Source organism: Mrakia frigida (assembly GCF_051309035.1).
Source record: "Mrakia frigida strain ATCC 22029 unplaced genomic scaffold BDY24scaffold_30, whole genome shotgun sequence".
NCBI lineage: Eukaryota > Fungi > Basidiomycota > Tremellomycetes > Cystofilobasidiales > Mrakiaceae > Mrakia > Mrakia frigida.
In genome coordinates this window covers 229,781-246,195 of record NW_027481251.1, presented here as the reverse complement: position 1 = coordinate 246,195, position 16,415 = coordinate 229,781, and the positions used below count along the sequence as shown (strand labels likewise).

General features: G+C 54.4%; 4 protein-coding genes across 4 annotated transcripts; 1 reads left to right on the top strand and 3 right to left on the bottom strand.

Moving 5' to 3' along the window:
• Window positions 1-414: 414 nt before the first annotated feature.
• On the bottom strand, window positions 415-3,292 carry RMD8 (Rmd8p). Its single transcript, XM_076641709.1, has 10 exons — window positions 2,808-3,292; window positions 2,647-2,671; window positions 2,489-2,560; window positions 2,304-2,377; window positions 1,682-2,208; window positions 1,505-1,559; window positions 1,193-1,435; window positions 953-1,125; window positions 733-786; window positions 415-655 (listed from the first exon to the last, which is right to left on the bottom strand). Exons 1-10 carry the CDS (start codon window positions 3,271-3,273, stop codon window positions 545-547), a joined length of 1,800 nt encoding a protein of 599 aa, XP_076493988.1. The 5' UTR covers window positions 3,274-3,292; the 3' UTR covers window positions 415-544.
• Window positions 3,293-3,868: 576 nt separating this feature from the next.
• On the bottom strand, window positions 3,869-6,307 carry BDY24DRAFT_168661 (serine/threonine-protein kinase). The gene is made up of 12 exons (XM_076636232.1): window positions 6,083-6,307; window positions 5,479-5,565; window positions 5,306-5,330; window positions 5,108-5,216; window positions 4,886-5,011; window positions 4,773-4,812; window positions 4,628-4,701; window positions 4,535-4,543; window positions 4,330-4,460; window positions 4,157-4,233; window positions 3,974-4,075; window positions 3,869-3,890 (listed from the first exon to the last, which is right to left on the bottom strand). Exons 1-11 carry the CDS (start codon window positions 6,113-6,115, stop codon window positions 3,992-3,994), a joined length of 795 nt encoding a protein of 264 aa, XP_076493987.1. The 5' UTR covers window positions 6,116-6,307; the 3' UTR covers window positions 3,869-3,890; window positions 3,974-3,991.
• Window positions 6,308-6,340: 33 nt separating this feature from the next.
• BDY24DRAFT_168673 (uncharacterized protein) lies at window positions 6,341-12,675 on the bottom strand. The gene is made up of 24 exons (XM_076636233.1): window positions 12,639-12,675; window positions 12,373-12,559; window positions 10,833-12,210; window positions 10,639-10,730; window positions 10,532-10,555; window positions 10,311-10,420; window positions 9,957-10,184; window positions 9,815-9,836; window positions 9,656-9,739; window positions 9,344-9,523; window positions 8,997-9,227; window positions 8,859-8,886; window positions 8,714-8,785; window positions 8,513-8,632; window positions 8,283-8,429; window positions 8,082-8,205; window positions 7,921-7,968; window positions 7,812-7,849; window positions 7,671-7,723; window positions 7,527-7,602; window positions 7,380-7,447; window positions 6,748-7,300; window positions 6,619-6,654; window positions 6,341-6,538 (listed from the first exon to the last, which is right to left on the bottom strand). Exons 2-24 carry the CDS (start codon window positions 12,411-12,413, stop codon window positions 6,500-6,502), a joined length of 3,792 nt encoding a protein of 1,263 aa, XP_076493986.1. The 5' UTR covers window positions 12,414-12,559; window positions 12,639-12,675; the 3' UTR covers window positions 6,341-6,499.
• A 223-nt stretch (window positions 12,676-12,898) lies between these two features.
• On the top strand, window positions 12,899-16,081 carry NOC4 (ribosome biosynthesis protein NOC4). The gene is made up of 9 exons (XM_076641708.1): window positions 12,899-13,319; window positions 13,508-13,839; window positions 13,960-14,421; window positions 14,510-14,628; window positions 14,706-14,766; window positions 14,842-14,952; window positions 15,064-15,269; window positions 15,369-15,553; window positions 15,651-16,081. The coding sequence occupies exons 1-9, from the start codon at window positions 12,957-12,959 to the stop codon at window positions 15,831-15,833; spliced, it is 2,022 nt and encodes a 673-aa protein (XP_076493985.1). The 5' UTR covers window positions 12,899-12,956; the 3' UTR covers window positions 15,834-16,081.
• The last annotated feature ends 334 nt before the right edge of the window (window positions 16,082-16,415 follow it).

Genomic DNA, 16,415 nt, shown 5'->3' with positions numbered 1-16,415 from the left:
AGGGAACAAAGTAGTCGAAGTCGTCCTTCTCTCCTCTGAATCGACGTTGCGAGTTGAGCCCTGAAGCTTTTTGCGAAGCTGTGGGAAGCTCCTCGTCGTCCTCATGCTCCGTGTAATCGACGAGAGTCGTCCGATTCCTCCTTGAGGTCGCTTCCATAGCTCTCGAGACGGCGGTTTGGTTCGTCGACGGACGAGCTCTTCCCGAGCGGAGATGAACGACGAAAGAAGGAAGGAAAATGAGAGGTCGGCGACCGTTTCTTGATGGAGGAAGAAGGACGAGGGTATATGGAAGAGGAGAGGCTCCAACGGAAGAGGAAAGAGCTCGGTGCTTTCGTGGGGTGGAGGGAAGAGGGAAGGAAGGGAGGGAGGAAGGAAGCTTATGAGCTCGACACTATTTCATCAGCCGCAGCTCGACCCTATATACGCTCGTTTCTGCCCTTTCGACCTTCTCGAGAGGGAAGACGAGAGTTCTAAGAGACTGAAGTACGATTGAATACGAACAAGTCTACTTCCTCCTCCATCTCGACTCTCAAAGGGAGACTAGCTACCTCGTCGAACCCAACCCTCTCTTCGCGCTCTGCAACATCAGCCTCAACCCCGTCTTCCCAGTCGTTTCCGGCGATCCTCCAGCGTGGAAGACTAGACGAGCGAGAACCTAAAGAGGAGAAGAAGGAAAGATGAGGGCAAGTTAACATTGAGCTCGAGAAGAGGGAAAGGAGAGAAGCGACGAACCTCTCCAAACTCGACGAGGCAGGCGGCAACGATCAGCCAGATTATGATGATGGTCTGGATAGGAAGAGGAGAGAGCACAACAGGTCAGCGTCTCAGTGTTGGTAAAGGGAGATTCAGTACGAAAGAGCGAGGGTGCGACGCGTGAGAGACCGTCTTGAGCTCGACGGAAACTCCCCGTCCTCTTCGCCTCGTTGAACCCAGATCTCGATCTCGAACTCACAACTCGGTGCATTCCTGCGTTATCAACGTGCTCGTGAATGATCTCCAGTAGGTCTCCAGCGACTCCGAGCTTCTCGTTCAAGACGGCGATCCTTCCTTCCAGCTCGAGGTATTCCTTGACGGCCTCGTACAGAAGGGTGAGCGAAGGTTCCGACCAGAAGAGTTCCGGCGTATCTGCAAGAGGACAAACCGGTAAGAGTCAGCGTCTATCGATATTATAGAGATGAAGAGCCAGACTCACCAAGAACGTTGCTGACGAGATTCACCTCGACCCTCAATCTGAACAACCTCCCCGTCAACTTGACCGCCTCCTTCCGACTCAGTTTCAGCTCTCCGGTCAGAGCGAGTTCTTTGGGGATGTAGGACGTCTCGGCGAGGGTAGCTTGAACGGCGGTTTCGTAGACGGAGAGTTTTGTGGATTGAGCGAGAGCATGGGCAAGGGAGAGCTTGAGGAGGTGGGAGGAGGACTTGAAGGTGAAGAGGTCTGCGAAGAGGAAAGAGGGAAGGATTCAGCTCAGATAAAGGAGAATGACGAAAGGAAGGGGTGTCTCACCGTTGAAGATCCGAGGGTACTGAGCTTGAGGATCGTAAAGGAAGTGACATTCCTCCTGCAAAAAGGAAGGCACGATCAAGACGTGTCAGTTTGGTCCTCGAGGTTTACTCACAGCACGAGCCGCTTCCATACTACCAAGCATGCCACGCCAGCACCAGATTGGAAAACTCGACTAACCTTCTCCCAGCCTCGCTCATCCTCTCCTTCTCCAATCTCTCCGAACGTCCCAACCCACGTCCCTCCGTTCTCGCAATCCTCCAACAGATCCCTCTCCTGAGCGACTGTAAAACCAAAGAACACCGAGACTCCGTAATCGAAGTAGATAGCCTCCGCAAGTACTGGTCCTTTGGGTTTGGGAGGGATGAAGGCAGGTCGTCGGACGGCGGTAGATGAGGAAGGAGAGAGCAGGGGAGGAGGGACGAGGATCGAGTGGTCGGTCGGGGAGGACGAAAGAGTGTGATGCGTCGAAGGAGAGCTTGAGATCTCGACGAGTTGAGCGTCCGAGAGGAGGGAGGGATCGTGGTTATTGCTATGGAGGTGAAGGTCGACTGGTGGGGAGGTGGAAAGCGGGAAGCTGGTGTGGTCGGTAGGAGAGGAGGAAGGGAGGTCGACGACTGCTGGATCGCTCTGCTCGAAAGCGAAGTAGGTTCCTTCGTATCCGACCTCCTCGGCTTCGTCCATGGCGTGGAGAATAGATCCACCTCCTGGGTAAGGCGAAATCGAGACAGAAACGAAGGAAGGAGGGTGCGTGAGCTCAAGCGGGGAGAGAGGAGCGAGAGCGAGCGATCAAAGGACGAACCTGGCGATTTGACAGCGGGCGAACTTCGAACCTTGACGTTGGCTCCGTAACCAGGCAGAAGGGGAAGGGTGTAGCTGTAGAAGAGGGCGAGGACGGCCGAGGAGAAGAGAAGGGAGGAAGGAGAGAGGTGAGCTTGGCGAGATCGCTTCTTCGAGCTGAAGCTGCTGAAGAAAGGCTGCACTCACACAGCGTAGATGGCCTCGTCGAAGATTCTAACCTCGGCACCGTGCTCTCGTTTCAGGAAGGCCGCGAGGCTCCTGCAAGACGAGGAAGGAAGGGGGGAGAGGAGGAGGTCAGTTCGAGAGGGAAGGAAGGTTGAGCTCAAACGATTTCTAGCACTCACTTGAGTCTATACGATTCGGCCGTGGCTACGAGGAAAGAATGGAAACCAAAGTCAGTCGTCGGGTTCTCTTCTGGAAGAGCTGCGAGAGGTAGCAGCAGATGCGAAGGAGAGGGAGAAGGAGGAGAAGAGGGAGGGGGAGAGAGAGCGAAGAGCGAGCTCACCATAAGCCGTCAGCCTTCCAAACCCATTCCTCTCCCTCTCCTCCTTGGTCATCCTCTCAGCATCACTCCTTTCGTCTCCGTCTTCCTGTTCTCTCCTGTCCCCATCCGCTCCATCCGACCGAGGAGGAGCAGGAGGTCTGTCCGTCTTCGAAGTCCCGGGGTAAGACTGGATCGGTTGGGACTGGACCTTGTCGGGAAGGACTACGAGCTTTTTGGAAGTTTTCGAGGTCCTGGCGGGCAGAGACATCTTCTCCTTGGTCCCGGGAGTTCCTTTGCCAATGGAGGAGGAGGAAGAGGACGAACCTCCGAGGAGGTGGGAAGGGACGGCGGAGGCTGGAGCTCGAGTTTGGATGGAGGAGGAGGAAGGACCGTTTCGAAGGAGGGAAGGGAGTCCTGGGAATTGAGCAGCTGCTGGTCGACGGACTTGAGCAGCTGGAGCGGAGGAGGAGGCTGGTGGTCGAGACATCCTTTTGGGGGGTTGTCGGCGTTGAAGGGAAGGGAAGGAAGGAGGAAGGCAACGAAGCTCGTCACTCGAGAAGCACAGGAAAATCTAATAGCTCGACCTCATTTTTTCTTTGACTTCTCTACCGGCTTGTTTCTAGAGTTCATGGGATTGTTAGTCTATAGGTCTTGTTTCGTAAATGAATCTGAGAAATATCAGGAGACTCCGTCCTCCCTGAGGACCGAAGTAACGACGCGTTCCCCCCTCCCTCCTGACTCTCTCCGTTCCGTCCCAGACACTCGCTCCTCCGTCTCAACTCTACGAAAGAAATTTCAAAGGATCAGCCCAGCGTTTGCTCATCGGCTTAGGGTAGCACGAAAGCTGGAGACTCACAGTTCATCCCCTTCGTTTCCTCGCGTCGTTCGTTCATCGATCCCTAGCCTCTTTGGTAGTCATCGTGTCCTCATCCGCGATATAGTTCGTAATTTGATGTCGTCTTGGTGAATCTACTAGAAGAGATTTCGACGATCAAGACTGCATTCGTCGGGGACAAAAGGAAAAGAAAAGGATCGGCGACGAACTCGTTTCAGTCGTGCTACTCCCGTTCCCCAGCTCGGCGAGACTCGAGTGCGCTCTGAGAACTTAAAGAAGGCGGGAAAGTCAGTCTGAAGTCGAGTGGGATCGAAGGGAAGAGAGCGAAGAGAGAGAAGCGACTCGGACTCACGAGGCAAGCTCACTCCAACTAATCGTCTTCTCGAGAAACAGAGAAGCTATGACGAAGTCCGGCTCCTATGTCTCGCTCATCGTCAACATTCGATGTAAGCCACTGGAGGTGCGAAACGGAAGGGAGAAAAGCGAGGTGAGTGTGAGAACGAGGCGACGCGACGCGTCAAAAAAGAAAACTCACCGGATGACTCGCAGCCTCAGCGGCCGTGGGTCGTTTCGACGGATCGGTCTCGAGGAGAAACTTGATGAAATCCTTGGCTGTGGTAAACGAGGATCACAACGTCACCAGGTCAGCAGAGTAGAACGAACGGAGGAGGAAAGAGAGCCGCAAAGGAAAAGCAGGATTGGACGCACACTTCTGACCAGGCTTCTGCCACCAAACAGCATCGAACTTGATGTCTCCTCGAAGGGTCTCCTCCATCAGCTTGTTTGACTCGGTAGACTTGAACGGCGAAGATCCGCAAAGCAGCACGTAAGTGATAATTCTAGCGCGTCAAAGACAAAAGGGTTCGAAGGTCAGCGAAAGCTCTATAAAAGCAAGGAGACGGTTGATGCTTACCCAAGGGACCTGAAGCAAGGTACAAAATAGCGAGAGAACGATCAGCTCCTATCACGTGTGAGGCTGAAGGGTGGAGAGGAAGACGCGTCTCACCAAATGTCAACGGGCTTCCCATGTCCTACGTTCGTCCAGATCTCAGGAGCAGCATATCCGTTCGATCCAGCAGCCTGTTAATTCCGACGAGGGGAAGAGGGATCAGCACGAAGTTCCAGCGGGAGGAAAGAGATAGAAGGCTCACTGAGGTCAAAAGCTGGTCTGGCGGGCTGAGATGTTGAGCCCTGGGTTCAACGATTCGTAGATCACCTGAGGGTTAGTTTTATGATGAAGTCTTCGTACAGGAGGGAAACATACATTCCGAAATCGGCTAGGATCAACTTGGAGTTGGCGTTCGTCGAATGGTAGAGCAGGTTTTCGGGCTTGAGATCTCGATGAACGATGTCGTGACTGTGCAGGTACGCTACGGCCGAGAGAATGGAGCTGAGATGGGTGCAGAGTGTTAGCTTTCTTCAGATTCAGCGAAGAGGGAGAAGGAGAGAGGGCGGAGAGGGAGGCAAGAAAGGAGAAAGGACGAACTGTACAACTTCTTGAGCGTCCTTCTCACTAAACGTTCCCTTTGAAACGATCCGAGTAAAGAGCTCGCCTCCTACTGCAAGCTCGAAGGAAAAGTAGTACTTGTCGCGTGCTAGAAACCGAAGCGACGTCGAGGTCAGCCTTAAGCGCGACGCGACGGAAACTCGAGAGGGAGACGGAAGGAGAAGAAAAGATACATACACTCAAACCACTCCCAAAGCCTGACCTAAGATAAGAAGATTACATCAGTCTAGTTCTACTCGAGACTCGAGAGAAGCAAAGGTGAGCGGGAAGGAGAAGCTCTCGAAGCGTCGACCTTCCCGCTCTCAGGCTGCCTCCTCCTCTCCCTCTCTTCTTCGAGCTCTGGAACTCACGATGTTCGGATGGTTCAGATCCTTCAGTAGATCGATCTCTCGCATGACCTCCTGCTCCTTCCCCTTGCATGCCTTCTTCAAGATGACCTGAAAGAGAAAGAAGAGAGAGGGAAATATCAGCCCAAAGCTCTTGGCTGACTGACGGGAGGAAGCAGCGGGAAGTTGAACCTTTACCGCTACCTCTCTTTCAGCAAGACCGGGAGGAGGTGCTGCTTTCCAAGTGCATCGGATGACTTCTCCGTAGGCTCCTCGACCAAGGAGCTTCGGAGATGGAAGGTACGAAAGAGGGAGGGAGGGAGGGAGGTGAGCTCGAGGATTAAGGGCGGCTGTCGGTGCGGGAGCTCGGTCTTTCCTCCCTCGAACCTTCCTGCCTGCTGCTGGAGGAGAGAAGAGAACAAGAGGCTCACAGATCCAAATTGATAGTTCTTCTTCTTGCTGTATGATGTAGGCTGAAGAGAGGTGGGTCAAGGGAAGGAAGGGAAAAAAGAACAAGAACGACAACGTGTTTTGATCAGCTCGACGGATCTCGAGGGCGATCTCTTCCTCGCCCATCGTTTGGCTCCGTTTCGCTACCTGAAAGGTAGATAAGGATAAGAAAACCCACCTGTCGTAGCAGAGCGTTCAATCGAGGTCCCATTGTTGTGTTGGTGTTGATGGTGGTGGTTATATGGAGAAAGGAGAGAAGAGGAAGGCAAGAGAAGTCGAGTCGAAACCGGCGGCCACTGTGCTGCAAGCAGCGGCAGCAGCAGCCGACTGGTCCCTGTTCCCCCTACTACCAAACGAGCTGAGCGATTTCAGCGATCAGGCCTCCTGAAATCATCCGTCAGGAGGGTTGAGGAATGAGGACGAACTACGAGCGTAGGGAATTGGAACGGGACGCGCGACGCTCCTCCTCCCTCTAATTTCCTCGCTCTCTCCTTGCCCTTCCGCCCCTTCCAACGGAGCGAAGCGACAGACACAACAGCATCATCGAGACTATGCAGATCATCTGGGATCGAACGAACTCGAAAGCTCTCCCTTCTCACTTCCCTCGTCTCCTCCCGTTGCTGTTGGTTCGATTCTGATCCCGGCCCAAACGACGAAGCAGAGTAGAGTCAGCCATCTGCATCTCGACTCGAAGTCGATAGTGCATATACTCACAGCGGGAGCGGGAACGGGAGCGGCGATTCGTCCGTTCTAGTTGTAGGAAGGGCAATGATGAAGAGACGACGCGTCAGTTTCCTCTCCGCCTCTGCCCGTCTCAGACAAGAGCAAAGGTATCGAACTCACCCTCAACCTCTTAGGACTGACTGTTGCAGTGGGAGCGGAGTCTATGATGGCTTCCTCGATCGTTCTCTTCCTGCTGACACCGACTCCTGCTTCTCCCTTCGACGACTCTTCTCCTACCGCATCTTCAACTCGACTCCCACTTCCCTCAGCAGCAGTGATCGACTCGGCTCCCTCCTTCACTCCTTCCATGGACTCTTCCATAGCTAGGTTAACCTCCTTCTGGTCGTCCTCCAGCTCGTCCTCTTCTTCTTCGTCGTCGTCTGCTTGAGGCTGGCTCGAGAAGGGAGCAGGCGAGGCCCGAGGAACGGAGGCGGCGACTGGGGAGGAAGAGGCGATTTCGATGGGCGTGTCTTTGTTGGAGGGAGGATCGGAGAGGGAGGAGGACATCTTCTTCCTCGGTTCAGAGCGATGTTCGATGAGCTTGACGTCGTCGTCCGAAGAGCTGTCGTTGGCGAGTTGGTCGACGTCTTCCTCGGGTTCCGACTTCGATCTGAACTGGTGCTGTGACTGCTGACTGGATGACGAGTTTCGAGAGACTTTATCGGCGAGTTTGCTGCAAAGAGAAGCGAGAAAAAGTGTCAGTCGGAGCAGTCTCCAGCACAAGGAGGAGGTTGATGGATAGCGAAACGCACAGAGCAGCGAGTTCATCGCTACCAGGATCCGAGTTGGCAGGGAACGGAGATGGGGGAGATGTGTCGTCCTGAAAGTCGGAAAAAGGAAGAGACGAGGTCAGATATAAAGGAAAGACGATTGCGGAAAGTGCGACGCGTCAGGCTCACTCGAGTATCCGACAAAGGAACAACAGGTGAGCTACTGGTGATGCTTCGACTCTTTCCAGCGTTAGCCTTAGCGAGTCTGCAAGTTGAAAGGGAAAAAGCGGGTTAGTTGGAGTCGAAAAAGAGAGAAGAAAGAGAAGAGCGAACTTGACGGCGAGTTCCCTTCGCTCCTTCTCGATATCCTTGACCTTCGTCTCGAGCTGAGAGGTGGAAGATGGAAAGTAAACAAACGGTAGTCAGAGTTTAAGACGAGGCGAGAAGCGAGGAGAGAGGAGGAAGGAAGCTCACCTTCTCGATCGCTCCTTCATGCTCAGTCTCATGAGACTCTGCGAAGAGGACAAAGGAAGGAGTCAGTCAGTGAGGCTTCGACACGAGGAGAGTCGTGTACAATGCATACCTTCGACCGCCTTGGAGAAAGCTTCAACCATGGTGATCTCGTCGGGATCTGCTCGAGTAGGGGAAAGACGAAGGACAAAGCAAGTCAGTCTCAAAAGATCAGAGGAAGAGCGATCGAAGCAGAGGAGAGAGAACTATGCGACGTTTAAAGAGTCAACTCACCTGCTTCACCAGAGATGTATCTCTCGAGAACCGTAGCCTTCTTCGCCTCAGAGTCCTTGATCGACTGGACGAGTCGGTCTCGTTCGGCGTTTACTCCTTTCGCATCGTCGAGGTCTCGTTGCATCTGTTCGACGAAGGGCCAAGGTCAGAGTCAGCTCGGAAGGTCAAGTGGACGATCGAATGGGAGAAAGAAAGACGAACCTGTCTCTTCTCTCCCTGAAGACTCGTCTTCTCGGACTCCAACGCAGCGATCTTCTCCTCCAGCGAGGTCTTTTCGGATCGAGAGGTCGAGATCGTCGAGGCAGCAGAGGACAGTCGTTTCTCGAGATCGGAGACTTGAGAGTTGGGCTGTGGAGGAAAAAAGAGGGAGGACGGAGGAGTCAGCATCGAGGTCGAGAAGTCGGATCCTGCGACGGAGAGCAGAGACCCACGAGCTTGAGATCAGCAGCAGGGTCGTCCTTGGCTTGGTTGGCGACTCGGAGATCTCTCTTGAGGGACTGTATCTCGACTTCAGCTTCTTGAGTCTTGCCGTTCGCCTTGGTGATCTGACCCTGTGGGTTCGAGGGCAGAGGGAGGACGCGTCGTCTGGTCAGTCGAGTAAATGAAAGGGAAAGAAGCGGAACCCAACTCGCCGAGCTAGAGGTCTGATCAGATCGAAGATTTTGAATCGTCGTTTCCAGGTCGGCAAGAGACTTTTCGAGGTTCTGTGAGGGTAAGAAGGGAGAGAGAATGCGTCGGCGACCTGAGCTCGTCGAGAAGTCGAAAACTGGAGCTCACCTTCTTAGCCTTGACGACGACAGCAGATCTGAAGGCAGAGAAGAGCAAATGATAGAGTCAGCTCGGTAAGAGGCACCTCGTCTCTCAACGTTCGAAGCAATCCTGAGCGACGAGACGAGTGCCGGCGAAAAGGCTCACCTCTCCTCCGTCTCCTTCAACGTCGCTCCCAAATCAGTCAACTTCTGCTTCGTCTCTCCCAGCTCCTTCTTCGTCTCCCCAAGCTCAACCTTCACCTCCGAATGCTTCTTCTTGACCTCCTCCAACGAAGCCGTCTCAGCCTTCAACAATCCTCTCTCCCTCGTCACGTCTCCTCGAGCAGTTTCCAGGTTCTGCTTGGTCGTCGAGAGCTCGCCTTCGAGTCTGGTGATCCTGGAGAATAAACAGTATAGAGGGAAGGGAAAAAGGGGAGAAAGGTCAGCGTCGGTTCGAGAAGGAGAGAGTGTGCGACGCGTCGAGAGACGACAGGGACTAGATTTAGAACTTACAAGCTCTTCGAACGCTTCAGTGACTCCCTCTCCTCCTCGATATTGTTCCTGAGCGAGTCCAACTCTCCCTCCTTGTCTCGAAGATCCTTCTCGAGATCGGTGATGTGTTGTTCGAGTCGACTGAACGCGGAGTCTTGATCCTTCCGTTCGTCTTCGAGGGTCTGGTTGGCTGTGTCGGCTCTGAAAGAATCATTCCGTCAAGAGGAAAAGACATCGAGAGAGAGTCAGTCTCAGAAGAGAAGAAGGACGGAACGACACGTCGAGGTCGGCTAGTGTCGAGGTCGACGAGAGAGCGAGACACGTCGAACTCACCTCTCCGTTTCGGTCGCAAGTTCAGCCCTGAGCTGTTCGATCTGAAGTCGTTGCTCTTCTCCTCCTGCATTCTTGACTTCCAAGCTAATGAACGAGAAGCAGAACGAGTCAGCTTATCCGTCGACCTAACGCCCGACCGTTTCGTTCTCGAAGACTCACGCCAGGCTCCTGATCGTCTCGACTGTCCGAAAACCAAACCCAAAACGTCCTCGTCAGCTGCGTCGTTCCTCCATTTCTTCCGTTTCCCACCTTTGTCCCTCTTTCCGCCAACGAAACGACGAAACGATCAACTCAAACTCACCTTTCCTATCCACATCCCCTTCCAACACCCTGACCCTCTCCTTCCTCTCCTCCACCTCCCTCCTCTTGCTCTCCAGCTCCTCCCTCACAAGCTCCAAACTCTGCTCGAACCTCTCTGCCTTCAAGAGAGCTTGGTCTCGTTCCGTTTGGAGAGGATGGATCACATCGTCGAGGGAGGTTCGTTGTTTCTCGATCCACGAGGTGCTAGATTGGAGCCAGGAGTCGTGCTCTGAAGAGAGTTAAGCGTAAAAAAATAAGAATATGGTCAACGAAGCGTGCGCGAGAAAGAGAGAGAGGCGGGGATGAAGAGGAGCGGGAGGGTAAGGAAGGGCCGAGGAACGCGACGACGACTCACTTTGATCCAGATCTTGAACTTCCTCGAGAAGGGATCGAAGTCCTTGGACCTCGAGCTCGAGTTTTCGTCGTTGATCGTCGATGGCTTGTTTGGCGTCGATGAGGGAGGTGCTGTTCGAACCGACGACGCGTCGAAAGAAGGTCAGCTTCATCCTCGCACGGAGCTGGTTTTGACGTTGACGAGCAACGAAAAGAGGTGAAAGAATCATGATTAGAGCGTACATATTGCTCCCCATCTCGTCGAACCTATGCGAGAGAAGGAAAAGGAGAGGGTCAGCGACGAAAACGCGTCGAAGGAAACCTGCAAACGAGTCCTCGCGACGACTCACTTGTTCCTCGACGACAAAGCAAGCTTCCTGGCCTCCGCAAGCTGACCCTCCACCTCGTGATGCTTCTTCTCCTGACTCGTAAGCTCGGATCTCTGTTCGCCCAAATCCCGCAGACATCGAGCGCATACAGTCAGTCCACCCCCTTCCCTCGTCCTCTCCCACCACCTCACTCCTCCTCTACGAAACAAGCTCACCAATCTTCCGATCGTCTTCTCCTTCTCCTCCACCTCCCTGTACGTATCTTCGATATCCTGCAAGACCGACATCCTTCGCTTCCTCGCCGAGTTCTGACCCTCACCCTCTCGGCCATCCGACTCGGTTCGAGGTCTCTTCTTCCCTGAGCTTCCCACTTCTCCTCTTCCTTCGGTCTCCTTGGTCGAAGGAGGCTTGGTGGATCTTCTTCCTTCGTCGTTCTTCGTGATGGACGACGACGACGATCCTCCTTGAGACTTGGCTGCTCCGGATCCTTTCGACGACGACGCGTTCGAGTTCGAAGGAGGAGGAGTGGCGGTCGAGGTGCTCGCTGCCTTGTTGGTGAAGGGAGGGATAGCGAGGGAGGAGGAAGGAATCTTCTTGACTGCTGTCGAAGAGGAAGAGGTCGAGTTGGAAGGACGAGGGAGGAGATCGAGGTAGGTCGTGTTGTTCGAGTTGGAAGACTTGTGCTGCTGCTGAGAGGATTTCGAAGACTTCTGGGCGGAGGAAGAGGTGGTTGTGGAGTGAGGGTGAACGACAGAAGCTGGTCGTCCAAAGATCTCGGGAGGTTCTGCTGGTGAACTTGACTTCGTGACGATGAGATCTCCTGATCCTGAGCCGAAGGGAGGACTTCCGCTGTTCCTTCCTTCTCGAGAATCCGACGATCCATCTCCGGTGCTGGAAGCGAGCCAGTCGAGTCCTATCGGTTTGGCGTTGTTGTTGTTGGTGGTGCCAATCGAGGCAGCGAAGTCGGCGAACCCTGCTCCCGCTGCTGATCCTGAGGGTCGCGTCGTCGAGGGTCGGGAACCGACACGACCTTGGGTTTCTCCTGCATCAACGCTCTCTGAATCTCCATCGTCCTCGAGACTTGAAATCTCCTTGGTCGTTCGAGAGGATCCAGGCGACTTCTTCTGCTGCTGCTGATCTCTCGGTCCTCCTCCTGGCTGTCCGGTTCCGAGTCGTTTCGAAGGAGGAGGTTTGTTGAGAAGCTGAGAAGGTTTCGAGACCCAGGTGAACGAGGAAGATGACGTGGAAGCTCCCGTGTTCCAGGAAGCGTGTTTCGAAGAAGATGCAGAGGGAGTAGGAGAAGGAGGGAGTCTTGAGTTGGTGGGCGTCGAGGACGCGGCGGAGGGAGAGGGTGAATGCTGCTGTAGGGGCTGATATCGAGACGACGAAGGTTCGTGAGAGGAAGAAGACGATGTGGATTTGGTTCCGTTGGTGGTGGATGGGGCAGATGGGTTGATTTGGAGGAGGGAAGACGCTCCTGTTTCGAGAGGTTTGGAGGCAGGGAAGGGGATCCCTTTGTTTTTGGCGAAGGAGAAGCTGTCTGAAGCTTCTCCTGTGAGATCTTGGAGGGACCAGGGGAGACCAGTCGAAGATCTGTGGAGATGACGAGAATGGTTCGAAGTGAAAGGGAAAAGAAAGGGAAGTCGAGAAGAAGGAAGGAAGGTGATCAGCTCGAGCTCGTGCTTCTCCTCTCCTCCCTCTTCGTTTTGCCACCTCTCCTTCTCCATCTCCATCTCGAAATGGCATAGCACTCACCTGGAAGAATCTCCAGATCCCAATCTCTTATCGACGGGCATGGGTGGAAGTCAGAGGACGGAAAGGGAGAAGAAGAAGGAGATCAAGGGAGTGGGAAGGAGGGAGAGGGTGAGCTCGGTTGATCAAGGGCGTCGAATGGGAATCGAGAGGCTGGAGGGATGTTTAGCAGGGGTCAAAGGGGGAGATTCTGGGAGAGAAGGAGAGGATAAAGGTCAGCATGTATACATTTGACGAGAGAGAGAGAGAGGCGAAGTGAAGGAACAAACCGAAAGAGGGAAGGGAGGAGATGATGATGGTTCGCCGTCAACTCGAGGAGGGGTGCGACTCCCTTTCAGGCCTTCCCTCCCTCCGTTTTTCCTCAATCTTTTTCGGACAAAATGCATCCGTTGAAGGGCTGCATGGCTGAAAGACAGATTCCAGTTTCTCTGCTTCTAAAAAGAGGAGGGAAAAGGTCAGAATCTTCGACTGCGGTCTCAGCCAAATTTCGAGCTCACCTTCCCTCCCCCCTCCTCCTTCCCAACCTCCTCCTCCTCTCCTTCTCCCCTCTTTTTCTCTTCCTCGCTTCTTCATCTTCTCTACGCGCCATGGGACCTCCCAAACTCAAGAAATCCAAGCCCACGCCTGCTGGCCCTTCGCCCAAGCTCGCGCAGATCTCGACTCTCGAATCGCTCCTCACTTCGACCTCCTCTTCCTCCCTCAATCCTCTCGCGGACCTCCTCCACCTCGTCACCTCCTCCCCTGAACCCCAGGTCGTCCACAAGGGTGTCTACTCGCTTGGCCGAGTGTTTGCTTCCTTGGTCGAGTCGGGCAAGCTCGATGGGACCGTCGTTTCCGAGAAGGAAGGTGGGGAGAAGGAGAGGAAGGTCAGAGAGTGGGTTCGAGCCAGGTTGGCTGAGTTTGTGAGCTTCCTGGGTGGGTTGATGAAGGATGTAGAGAAGGATCTCAGGGTGAGTCAAACTTTCTTGCTTGTTCTGGTTTCGTGGGTGCGCAATCAGGAGCAGAAACGAGCTCGAACGAGCTCAAAGAGCTGGTCGCTCTCCTTGACCTCACCTCTTGGTCGTTGCTTCTGCTCGTACATGCACCTTCTCGCCCATCAGCGTACTGACTCAACTCCTCTCCACCTCGTTCCTCCCAGTCCGCCGGATTCGCCCTTCTTCTCTCGCTCCTCCCTCTCCTCTCTCACTCCTCCTCCGCTTCTTCCCTCCCTTCGACCTCCTCCCGACCCGCTTCCTACTCCTCCCCTCACCTCCGTTCCATCGTCCGATCCATCCTCTTCCCTACTGCTTCCACCCGAGGAGGCTCGACCGACTTCTCCATCCCCGAGGAGGATCTCGACGACGAGGACGAGGACGAACCTTTGACCTCTGAGCAGAAGGGTCTCGATGTCGAGGAGGATGTTGTCGAGCTCATCGGGAACGTCATGGAGGAGAAGAGGGATTTCAGATGGGGTGTTTACAGGGAAGCTTCGTGAGTCTCACGTCATCCACTTTCTGGTATCCGTTCAAGGCTTTGTTGTTTCTCGGCGTGGTCGTCCGCACTCCCAAAACTGACGCGTCGTCCCTCCTCTCCTCTCTGCCTTCCTTGTAGCATCCTCCTCCGTCCTCATCTCCCTCCCACCTCCTCGCCCTCCCCTCTCTCTCTCCCCTCCAACCTCCTCCTCCTCCTCCAAACCCAAACAACCCCCATCCCCTCCACCCAAAAGCTCCTCGAGAAGCAAGCTCTCCTCCTCCCCGCCTTCGCTAAATCGCCCTTCCTCTCGTCCGCAACCAAGGAGAAGCCCGCGTTCGGAGAGAACAAGGCCGTCGTCGAAGGTGGGGACTGGAGAGACTACTTCGAGAGTGACGAGGAGGAAGAGGAGGAGCCTGAGCTCGTTGGAGGCGGAGGGAAGAAGGCTGCGACGAAGGGAGGCAAGAAGGCTGGAGCCAAGAAGGGTGCGAATGCGAAGGGAGAGGGTCGAGCGAGCGGGATGAGTGTGCATCAGGGAGTTTGGAGCTTGGAAAGTCATAGAGCTGGGTTCACGAGTGCGTGGATGGGACTGTTGAGCTTGCCGTGAGTCTCGTTTACTTCGCGTCGTTCGTTCCTCCATTACGTCGAGAGCTGACCCTTCTGCCTTCCCCTCTCTCGGTTTCCGCTGCAGTCTCGATGCTTCCCTCGCTCGACGAATCTTGGTCGTTCTGCATCACCAGGTCTTGCCTAACATGACCAAGGGACGAGCTGTCAGAACGGCGGATTGGTTGGGAGAGTGGGTTGATCGAGGTGAGTTCGGTCTCTTCTTCCTTCGCCAAACCTCGAGACGACACGACTGACTTTACGGACGTTGTTTGAATTGATAGGAGGACCTCTGGGTCTGCTCGCTTTGAACGGTCTCTTCATCCTCATTCGGGATTACAACCTGTTCGTTTCCGTCCTCTTCCCGACGCGTCGCAATTTCACTTTGTGCTGACCTCTCCTCCCATCTTCCTTTCTCAGCGACTACCCCGATTTCTACGATCGCCTCTACGCCATGCTCGATCGATCGGTCCTGCATGTCAAGTACCGATCTAGGTTCTTCCGTCTCGCAGAGACTTTCTTGTCTTCTTCGTGAGTTTGGCTCTCTTTCTCTTTCGTCTTCTTCTCGACTCCGCCTTCTCCCTTCTTTCATCCTCACACAATTACTCACTTTCCTGTCCGTTTTCTTCCCCGTTTTCTTAGCCATCTCCCCTCCACCCTCATCGCCGCGATCATCAAACGACTCGGTCGACTCTCGCTCACCGCTCCTCCAGCAGCCATCGTCATGGTCATCCCCTTCATCTACAACCTCCTCAAACTCCACCCTGGATGCATGGTTCTCATTCACCGAGACGCCTTCGGAGGTGCTGAGCTTTCCCTGAACAGCGACGAGGCTGAGTTGGCGAAGGGTGAGTTCGACGCGTCTCTCAACAGTCTTCCCTTCTTTCCTCTCTGCTCCTACTGACGTTCTTCTTTCTCTCCGTATCATCCTTCCACTCATCCACTAGACCCCTACGATCCTCTCACCACCAACCCTCTCCACTCCAACGCTCTGGACTCGTCCCTTTGGGAGATCGCCTCGCAACAGAAACACTACCTCCCTTCCGTTTCCTCCCTCGCTAAGATCTTCACCGAGGTGTTCACCAAACCCAAGTACGGGATGGAGGATTTCCTGGATCACACTTTCGTTACCGTGCGTCTTTTGCCCTCTTTCTTCCGCCGTCTCGTCGCGTTTGACTCGAGAAGCTGACCCCCGCATTTCGTTGTTGTTTTGCGTTCTGTGTGATCAGCTCTTCGACACCGAAACCAAGCGAAAGATCAGGAACGATCCTGCGATGGGACTGGTTGTATCTGGGGAGGTCTTCCCTGCTGCGACGAAGCCCAAGTCGAAGAAGAGGAAGGCGGCGGAGGTTGAGGAGGACGAGGTGGTGGTCGTGAGCAGGGATGCGGTGGCTGAGCTGTGGGGTTTCTAGAGTAGAGGAGTGTGATGGATCTTGGATTGCGCTGTTGTGCTTTGGAGGTGGGAAGTGCGAGAGAAGGGAAAGGGAGAGGAGGAGGACGGGAGAGGAAAGAGGACGGTGAAGACCCGACGCGATTTTCAAGCAAAGATCACTCTCGGGGGTTTGGGTGTGCGAGAGATGCTTCTTTCTGAGGCTCTGCCAAAAGCTTGCGATAGGATAAAGTTTCTTGATAGCTACAATCTAGGTGCAAGGAGTACCACGACAAAGAGGAAAGCAGAATCGGCTTCATCGAGTCGCGTCACTACCCTCGACTTCTTCAGCACGATCTCGTACCTCTTTCTTCCCTTCCCCATCAACCACCCTCCCGACCACTTCCTTCAAGATTCTCTCGTCCTCCCTTTCACTAACCCAAACCTTCACTCCACCCTCCTGGATCCCCTCCGCTCTTCTCCTGCAACCAAACGATCCAATCCTCCCACTTCTCCTCCAGGTCGTCCCCAGCCCAAACCCTCGTAGAAATTGATCGGATTCCTGTTTCGATACATGACGGTCGTAGTACGTCGTAACCGAAGAAGGTTCGGGACGGGGGCGTGG

What these genes read in the sequence shown, in the direction of transcription:
- NOC4 (XM_076641708.1), top strand. Translation starts at nt 12,957, where the DNA reads ATGGGACCTCCCAAACTCAAGAAATCCAAGCCCACGCCTGCTGGCCCT. An exon ending in GGGAGAGTGGGTTGATCGAG is followed by an intron (nt 14,629 to 14,705) that starts GTGAGTTCGGTC and finishes TTGAATTGATAG; the next exon opens with GAGGACCTCTGGGTCTGCTC. An exon ending in GAGACTTTCTTGTCTTCTTC is followed by an intron (nt 14,953 to 15,063) that starts GTGAGTTTGGCT and finishes CCGTTTTCTTAG; the next exon opens with CCATCTCCCCTCCACCCTCA.
- RMD8 (XM_076641709.1), bottom strand. Translation starts at nt 3,273, where the DNA reads ATGTCTCGACCACCAGCCTCCTCCTCCGCTCCAGCTGCTCAAGTCCGT. An exon ending in GACGAGGCCATCTACGCTGT is followed by an intron (nt 2,378 to 2,488) that starts GTGAGTGCAGCC and finishes CCTCTTCTACAG; the next exon opens with CTACACCCTTCCCCTTCTGC. An exon ending in GCCCGCTGTCAAATCGCCAG is followed by an intron (nt 2,209 to 2,303) that starts GTTCGTCCTTTG and finishes CGCCTTACCCAG; the next exon opens with GAGGTGGATCTATTCTCCAC.
- BDY24DRAFT_168661 (XM_076636232.1), bottom strand. Translation starts at nt 6,115, where the DNA reads ATGGGACCTCGATTGAACGCTCTGCTACGACAG. An exon ending in GACGCTCAAGAAGTTGTACA is followed by an intron (nt 5,012 to 5,107) that starts GTTCGTCCTTTC and finishes CACCCATCTCAG; the next exon opens with CTCCATTCTCTCGGCCGTAG. An exon ending in CTGAGGCTGCGAGTCATCCG is followed by an intron (nt 4,076 to 4,156) that starts GTGAGTTTTCTT and finishes TCGCACCTCCAG; the next exon opens with TGGCTTACATCGAATGTTGA.
- BDY24DRAFT_168673 (XM_076636233.1), bottom strand. Translation starts at nt 12,413, where the DNA reads ATGCCCGTCGATAAGAGATTGGGATCTGGAGATTCTTCCAG. An exon ending in AGTTCAAGATCTGGATCAAA is followed by an intron (nt 10,185 to 10,310) that starts GTGAGTCGTCGT and finishes AACTCTCTTCAG; the next exon opens with AGCACGACTCCTGGCTCCAA. An exon ending in TCGTCGTCAAGGCTAAGAAG is followed by an intron (nt 8,786 to 8,858) that starts GTGAGCTCCAGT and finishes TTACCCTCACAG; the next exon opens with AACCTCGAAAAGTCTCTTGC.